Source organism: Haliaeetus leucocephalus, unplaced genomic scaffold, assembly GCF_000737465.1.
Source record: "Haliaeetus leucocephalus isolate CR32 unplaced genomic scaffold, Haliaeetus_leucocephalus-4.0 Scaffold252, whole genome shotgun sequence".
Classification (NCBI taxonomy): Eukaryota; Metazoa; Chordata; class Aves; order Accipitriformes; family Accipitridae; genus Haliaeetus; species Haliaeetus leucocephalus.
The window spans coordinates 34,584-43,529 of NW_010972688.1; the positions used below are offsets into that span (position 1 = coordinate 34,584).

General features: G+C 41.1%; 1 protein-coding gene across 1 annotated transcript in view; it reads left to right on the plus strand.

Moving 5' to 3' along the window:
- The first annotated feature begins 2,203 nt into the window (after positions 1-2,203).
- The window catches only part of LOC104832527 (myosin-3-like), a 20,243-nt gene continuing 13,500 nt past the window's right edge, over positions 2,204-8,946 (plus strand). The window contains exons 1-12 of the mRNA XM_010568758.1: positions 2,204-2,389; positions 2,478-2,621; positions 2,715-2,871; positions 4,893-4,920; positions 5,019-5,133; positions 5,213-5,305; positions 5,419-5,482; positions 5,565-5,663; positions 5,769-5,872; positions 5,954-6,092; positions 7,955-8,073; positions 8,163-8,312. Coding sequence (XP_010567060.1) covers positions 2,204-2,389; positions 2,478-2,621; positions 2,715-2,871; positions 4,893-4,920; positions 5,019-5,133; positions 5,213-5,305; positions 5,419-5,482; positions 5,565-5,663; positions 5,769-5,872; positions 5,954-6,092; positions 7,955-8,073; positions 8,163-8,312 — 1,398 coding nt within the window. The remainder of the gene's footprint in view (positions 2,390-2,477; positions 2,622-2,714; positions 2,872-4,892; positions 4,921-5,018; positions 5,134-5,212; positions 5,306-5,418; positions 5,483-5,564; positions 5,664-5,768; positions 5,873-5,953; positions 6,093-7,954; positions 8,074-8,162; positions 8,313-8,946) is intronic.

The window sequence follows — 8,946 nt, forward strand, 5'->3', positions numbered from 1 at the left end:
GGTAACGAAGAGGGGGGGGGGGGGGGGGAAGTTGTGTCTACTTTCACAGGTTAGACATGTTAAGACCCAGAGCCTCCCAGGAGTTCTCTAAATTTCTGTGGAGATTGTGTTTGTGCTTATGAAGGATGGAGGAGGTATGTTTGTGATCTAACCCCCATTCTTGCATTTGGTAACCATAGCCACTGTCCAAGGTCTCTACAATAGCAGCAAATTGGTGAGTTAAAACTGCCTAAACAATGAAAGACACAAAATGCCAGTAATCACTGCTAATCTGACCTTACCAAAACTTCTGCTAGACATACATCAAGCAACCAGCACAGTCAGATGTAGAGAACAGCAAAACAATACCTTTAAAAGCCAGTTTCAAATTGCAGCCAATTGGCAATACTTCAGAAGAATGTAAAAGATGTAATTAAATGTATGAATCAAGGGTGGTAAACAGTCTTCTCTGATCTTTTTAAAATAGCCAGCAAAAAGCTAAGGAGTTGTAAATAGGTGCAGTAACACAAGCACAATATTGTTGTCCAAACTTTTGGAATTAATATACTATACTAGAGTATACTAGATTGTTCCTATTCTTTATTTCCAGAATATTTCAGAATAGAGTCTCCCCAAAGCTCTTTGTAATAGTAATCCTTCTCAGTACTGCTGAGTCCTGAGGCACACAAATCTTATATGTCAAGCAGAAATTCAGAGTCAGGAGGAGAGAAGCCAACAATTCCAAGTCCCAGTGTCCTGCTCAATTTGCTGGACAGCACTTCCTCCTTTCAGATTCCTAGTCAAAATATTTATAGGAGATTTATTCACATAGCTAGTAAGACTTCAAATATTTCTAAATATATCCACAAGCATGAATGGGAATCATGCAGTCAGTCAAGTTTGCCAAACAATGCTTTGCCAAAATTTTTTTGACCTAAGAAAGAAGAGGAGGGAGTTGTATGTGCAAACCAGAACCTATAAAAGTGCTGGTAGGACAAGTCTGTTCTGTCTTCACGGAAAGCTTCAAGGTAAGAGTATGGAGGGCTGGGTGCTGGCAAAATCCCACTGCATTCCTGCTACTTGTGGAAATGCTTTCCTCAAAGAACTGTCTGTATCAACAGATTTTCTTTCTGCTTTCAAGTCACTGGCATTTTTTTGCCCTGTGACTTGTCCTTGGAATTCTGTGCAAAAATATGAAGGAAGCTGTCATTTCTGTTTTTCAGTATTGACCAGCTTCCGTCCTGAAAGCCAGCTGATATCAGAAGAGGTAAGACTCTGATTTACCTACTCCATAGGAATAGACTCTCCAAGATGGTCTTTTTATGCAGCTGTACGGGCACTTCCCATATCCCTTCAAATCCATACATACTAATGCAGTGCAATTCTACTCGAGCTGTACTGTCTAAACCAGCAAATTCCCTTTCATAACTGGATTGGACACATTTGTTTGGTACCTGCTGGGAAATAGTTGATCTCTTACCACACAGAACTGTTAACAGGAGATTGCCTGTAAACAGAAATCCAGGAAAAAGAAGGTGAATGAGCAGCACATATATAGTTAAGATTTTGTCAAATCCCTCCAAGTGTTTTTTATTGAGAAGATTTCCTCTTTTGGTAAAAGTTAATTTTAAAGGATCAGCTTGAACTTGAAAAGGGAGAACAACTGGAGAAGCTAAACTTATTTCTAACTGAGGAAAAATCTTAGCATAGACAATTCACACCTGTACTTCTTACTCCACTCCTTTTTTCTTATGTTGCTCCTTCTCTACAGTTGATACAAATTACATGGTTAAAATGTGCAAAAGAGAAAGGATGTAAGTGGGCTTTTGTAATTTTGATGGCTTCCCTTGCTATCTCTGCTGCTTCATATAGAAAATTTTTATATTGTGCCAATCAATCCAATTTTTCTGTATAGCCTACTAAAACACTACTAGATCTAAAGAACGGAACATGTAAACTGGAATAAGAGAGAGAAAGTTAAAATAATCTAAATCAAAGACACCTATCTTCTTTAGGACCTAAATAAATTAAAGGTTACCTAGGGTGAAAAGCAGATAAGACAGAGAGGAAGACTAAAATAATAGGTAGAGCAGAACACTATAGAGAGTTAGGTGTGTGGTACAAAGGAATTCCTTCCTGCACTTAGCACTGTAGTGTGTCTTTCCACTTCAGCCCTGTGCTGTGCTGCACTCCATAAACTGCAGCCATGTCATCGGACGCCGAGATGGCCATCTTTGGAGAGGCGGCTCCTTACCTCCGAAAGTCAGAAAAGGAGAGAATTGAGGCCCAGAACAAGCCTTTCGATGCCAAGACATCTGTCTTTGTGTCCCATCCTAAAGAATCCTATGTGAAAGGTACAATCCAGAGCAAAGAATCAGGGAAGATCACTGTCAAGACTGAAGGTGGAGAGGTGAGGAAAATGCAAGATTTACAAACAGCGTTTAATTCCCACTCTGGGCTCTTAGCTGACATGCATGTACCTTTCTTTCCTCTAACAGAGCCTGACCGTGAAAGAAGATCAAATCTTCTCCATGAACCCTCCCAAGTACGATAAAATTGAGGACATGGCCATGATGACCCACCTCCATGAACCTGCTGTGCTGTACAACCTCAAAGAGCGTTATGCAGCCTGGATGATCTACGTAAGTAGCAGCAGCAGACTTCCTCTGGGTAGCTAGGAGGAACTGCTCTGCCAGGCTAAGTGGAAGCCAACATGCTGTCTCCCTTCCTCGCAGACCTACTCGGGTCTCTTCTGCGTCTCTGTCAACCCCTACAAGTGGCTGCCGGTGTACAACCCGGAGGTGGTGTTGGCCTACCGAGGCAAGAAGTGCCAGGAGGCCCCTTCACACATCTTCTCCATCTCTGACAATGCCTATCAGTTCATGCTGACTGGTGAGTGGCTGTCACAGTGATTCCATCAAAAAGACATTTTAGAAGTAATCAGTTTCCCTGATTAATATGCTGATATTTTCTTAACACATCATTAGAGTTTTATTTCAGTCATAGCATTAATCACTGCTGATTTAAACAGGGTTTTTTCACATCAGTATTTCTAAAAAGGACGTATAGTACCACAGATAGTTAGTGCGTCAGGAAAAACAACAAGCCAAATAGACTAGGTGGAGCAAGGGATGTAATTATGTCTGTAATGAAATGGTGAACGTGAACAAGGTACGAAATCCATATGTGATGTGAAAATTCTGCCTAACAATGTGAAGTTAGTTTGTCGAAGGGCTACAGGAAACATCAATATCACAGATATTCAGATTTGTCTCGATAAAACCATGATGTGAAAAAATGAAATAGAATTATATATTGCTGCTAGTTTTGCTTCTAACTTTTCATTCCTTTCTTTCTCTGTGCCACTGAGTTCAGAACTATTACCCATGCTCAGGATTCCTTTGTCGTGGGTCCTTACTATCCCTTTCTCTACTTCTGATCTAAACACAGTCTGTGTAGCAGAAAAATTTTTAAAAAAAACAACAAACAAAACCACCAAAACCAGAAACAATTTACTGTATGCAGGATAAAAAAGACCATAGAGTGCAGTAAGGAAGAAGGATATGGTCATTCAAGGGTTTTCAATGTTCATAGAAAAGCATTATAGAATCGTAGAATGGTTGGGGCTGGAAGGGCCCTTTAAAAATCATGTTGTCCTTCCCTCTGGCATTGGGAGGGACATCTTCCACTAGATTCGGTTGCTCAAAGCTCTGTCCAGCCTGACCTGGATCACTTCTAATGATGGGACATTCACAACTTTTCTAGGCAATGTGCTCCATTGGCTCACCACCTTCATCATAAAACATTTCTTCTTTATATCCAATCTAAATCTACCCTTTTTTTCAGTTTAAAACTGTTGCTCCTTGTCCTGTCACTACAGGCCCTGGTAAAAAGTCTTTCTCTGCCTTTCTTATAAGGCCCCTTTAAGTATTGAAAGGCCACAATAATGTGTCCCTGGAGCCTTCTCTTCTCCAGGCTGAACAACCCCAACTGTCTCAGCCTTTCTTCATAGGAGAAGTGTTCCAGACCTCAGATCATTTTCACGGCCCTCCTCTGGACCTGCGTAACAGGTCCATGTCTTTCTTGTACTGGAGACCCCAGAGGTGGAGGAAGTATTCCAGGTCGGGTCTCACAAGAGTGGAGTGGAGGGGCAGAATCACCTGCTTTGCCTTGCTGGCCATGCAACTTTTCATGCAGCCCAGTACCTGATTGGCTTTCTGGGCTGTAACTGCACATTGCCAGCCCATATCCAACTTTGCATCCACCAGTACACTCAAGTCCTTCTCTGCCGGGCTGCTCTCAAGCCTATCAACCCCCAGTCTGCACTGATATTGGGGATTGCCCCAACCCAGGTGCAGGACTTTGCACTTGGCCTTATTGAACTTCGTGATGTTTCCATGGGCCACTCCTCAAGCCTGTCAAGGTCCCTGTGGATGGTGTACTTTCCCAGTGGTGTATCAAATGCACCATTCAGCTTGGTGTCATCTGCAAACTTGCTGATGGTGCGCTCAGTCCCACTATGTATGTTATTAGTGGAGGTATTAAATAGTATTGGTCCCAGCACAAATCCTTGAGACACACGACTCATTAATCATTTGCACATTGAGCCTTTGGCTGTAACTCTTTGGATACTGCCATCCACCTAATCCCTTAACCATCTAACAGCCCACTTATCAAATCCATATCTCTCTAAAATTTAGAGGCAAGACAGTTGTGGGTATCTTCAGAGGTAAGAATGTGGGGCAATTTGATTTGCAAGGAATTGAAACTTTAAAAAAAAATTATTAGGAGTAAACAAAGGGAAAAAAACATGCAGAATTTTTTTCTTGTCATAACTTACATTTACTGCATTAATTTTCAGTCTTTTTGTGTTCTTCATTTACAAAGTCTATTTGTTTCCACCTCCTTCACAGATCGCGAGAACCAGTCGATCCTGATCACGTATGTACACTCCCTGCTCGGGTCCCCGCTGGGCTGCCCCGTGCCAGGGGACCTCCAGCCTGACCACACGCTCTCTGCTTCTGTCTTTGGTTTGACAGCGGAGAATCTGGTGCAGGGAAGACTGTGAACACAAAGCGTGTCATCCAGTACTTTGCAACAATTGCAGCGAGCGGTGATAAGAAGAAGGAAGAGCAGCAGGCTGGCAAAATGCAGGTGAGGTCCTAGGGGTAGGAACCTGCAACTGTCAGATTTACTTATGAGCTATATCATGATTATAAGATTTCTGGTTTAGGGGACACTTGAGGATCAAATCATCAGTGCCAACCCACTGCTGGAGGCTTTTGGTAATGCCAAGACGGTGAGGAACGACAACTCCTCACGCTTTGTAAGTTGTTGTCTGGGACAAAATTACTTTTTTTGTATCAGCAGACTGACTCAAATATTCTTGCAGTCAGGACTGGTAAAATAGATCTTGAATTACTTTCCTGCTTCTTTCAGGGTAAATTCATCAGAATCCATTTTGGTGCCACGGGCAAACTGGCTTCTGCTGACATTGAAACATGTAAGTGACCCTCCTGGCCTGACCCCTTTCCTTCCAGCCTTCCTCAGTTCTTGTGCTAACTCTGTCCTACCATCCTTGCTAGATCTTCTGGAGAAGTCCAGAGTCACTTTCCAGCTCAAGGCAGAAAGAAGCTACCACATATTCTATCAGATCATGTCCAACAAGAAGCCGGAGCTAATTGGTAGGAAAGATCACTAACTTCTCCAGACAAAGGTCACGGAACAACATTTAATTCCTTTACGTGCCAATTACATTTGATCTCTATGTGTTTTGTCCTTCTTTTCAGAGATGTTACTGATCACCACCAACCCGTATGACTATCAGTATGTGAGTCAAGGTGAGATCACGGTTCCCAGCATTAACGACCAGGAAGAGCTGATGGCCACGGATGTAAGTACAGCACAGAAGTTTTCTTAGGCGGACTCTGACCTTTAACAGGCATGGTACTTACTCCAATGATTCTTTTATCAGAGTGCCATTGACATCCTGGGCTTCACTCCAGATGAGAAGACAGCCATTTACAAGCTGACAGGGGCTGTCATGCACTATGGCAACCTGAAGTTTAAGCAGAAGCAGCGTGAGGAGCAGGCAGAACCGGATGGCACAGAAGGTACCAGCGCGATATATACCAGAGCGCAGTATACACCGGAACGCTCACTAATACAGGCAGTAATTCAGGGTCAGAATCATTGATTCAGCCTGCACATTTCTCCAGATGCTAGTGTTGTAGAATATAAGTGTGTCCTAACCAGAGGACTTTGCTGGAAGAACACAACCCAGTGGAAAATGCAGATTATTTTGAACTATGTCAAGTATAAGGTCCAGTGAATCCTAAGGCACTGCTATACTGAATGGCAGCTTCCCAGACCTGGGACAGAACCGGGAGCCACTCTGCCCACTGACTTAAGTTTATGTACCCAGGTAGCTACTACCATTTACCATCAGCTGTAGCCACCTCCTAATGGTATTGTTTCCAGGTGACAAGAAGCCAGAATCCTGAAGCTGCTCTGCTTCCAAGCCCGTATTCTGGAGACAACTCATAATGCCTGAACTGAGAGCATTGTTCTACTTCATTTTGCATGGGGGGGTAAAAAGGAGCATCAATTAATACTGCAGCTGTGGCTCTTATGTTCTACATTTTCTGTAGAGTCTCAGCATATCTCCAGGACTTCTGTTTGAAAAATAGACATCTAAGATATGTCTATTGCATTTGCTTTGCCTAGAATTGTTCAAACATGCATTCCTTTAAAAGCTCATGGAATTATTTCCATGAAACCAGTTAGTCGCATCTATCATAAACTTGTACTATTACGGGCTTTTTTTCTGGAGCTGTTTTTGTGTGTGTGTGTGGTTTTGTTTTTTTTAGGATAGTTAAGACATAAATGAAAATGACTGCAAGGAATACAACTGCAAGGAATCTGATAATGATGAATACTAATAGTAGAACAGGCTACAAATAATACTGTAACTTTACTTAAGTGATGGTATTTTGCTGACCAAATCTTGGAAACATTTGGAGCAGTGTACATTAACACTGATTCCATTGAAATCAGTTCTGTTGCACTGACTCTGTTATCCTCTTCTGAGGATTACTCTGAACCTGTGAACAAATTTCTCAGTGTGGCAAAGTCATCTTCTTTTTGCTAATTTTATTTGCTCATAAAGCTGGGAGAGGACTGTGGCACTTCATCTTCTCTACCTCCTGTGGACTCCATTCACTGTGCAATCTTTCTTTCTTTATCTATTCCAGTACTTCACTATCCTTACTCATTGGAATTTTTTCCCTGATTTCTAGCCTAAATATCTCTTGACACAATTTCAGACTGTTAGATCATGTCTAATATTCATGCAGCAATCCGCTATACTTTTTTGTCATGATTCCATATGAATTAAATAAGCGTTCTTGAACAAATAATTTTGTATACTGTGCCTGCTGGCAGAGTTTGAATTCAGTAGTAAAAGCAATAGCAGAAGGTAAAATGCTAAGCTTTTTGTTTGAGGATGCTCTTCTAAAAATAACACTTCAACTCATAAATTTAGCCATAGATTCGTTAAGGCATAATTTACACTTATGCATTGTGCTCTCTTGAGTTTAAAGTTTCCCTACCACAAGTCACTGAAACAAATTGCACTGTATTTGCCTGAGAGGCTCTGTAATTGACTGCTGCCTGATGATCATCCCAGGCTTATGTTTTCTTTTCAGCATTTATTACTGAGAAGTCTGCCTACCTAAATGTCTCTAAACTGAAATTTCATTCAAAACTCAAAATAAACTAAGAATAAGTGAAGAAAAAATAGCCAAAATAAATGCTTCATAATTACTGGGCAATGTTGCTTATGATGAACTACAAAAACCTTACTTTTTTGTCTTAACTACTTTTGTTATCTTTACTAGAATTGCCTTTTGATACTTGTTTTAAAGGAACACTAATGCCTGCTAGTACCTTAACAACTGATTTTTTTGATCTTTAGTGGCTGACAAGGCTGCCTACCTCATGGGTCTGAACTCAGCTGACCTGCTTAAGGCCCTCTGCTACCCCCGAGTCAAGGTTGGGAATGAATACGTGACCAAGGGTCAAACTGTGCAGCAGGTAACAAAAATCCCTGTTTTGTTGACAGATCTCTGGACTTCCTCTTTTGCTCTGCATGATAACTACAAGCCTTCTGGTTTTTGTTTTAGGTATACAATTCAGTAGGTGCCTTAGCAAAGGCTGTCTTTGAGAAGATGTTCTTGTGGATGGTTATTCGCTTCAACCAACAGCTGGATACCAAGCAACCAAGACAGTACTTCGTTGGTGTCCTGGACATTGCTGGCTTTGAGATCGTTGATGTAAGAACAGTGTTTTATTACCATGTTTTTAGAGGTAACTCTATTGTGTGCCTAACTGCTTAAGACGGAATGATTCCTTTTATTTTTTTTTATTATTTTTTTTTTCCCAAAATGGTTTGATCCTTTCAGATTGCAACTAAAGAATCATAATTCCCACAGGTTTTTAGTTGGGAACAGATTTCTGTATTGCACATATGACAATGGAAATCCATAAATTTAGTTTTTTGACTGATTACAAACAGTAGACTAACATGGAATTTGGTATCTAATGCGGAGACACCAGTTCCATAGACACAATTTGTGCTAAGAAGGCTTTGGACATGCTTTGAAATCAGCATTTGGAAATGTTGGATAAACTGTTGCACTGTGGACTCTCCTGTAACTGAATTAGCCCAGTCTAGCAGATATCAAAACTGACAAGTCTGAAATATTAAAGTGGCCTAAGCTTCTAGGGGACATAAACATATGCATAAAGTTTAGTTTGACAAAAGAGACACTGAATGAAGTTCCAAACCCCTGGCTGAGTAAAGGACGAACACTCTCAGATCATCCTGCAATTTGGTACAACAAGCCAGCACTCTTCTTTATCCCTAGCTTTCTAAATTTACATTAATAGTAATCTCTATTTGTAATT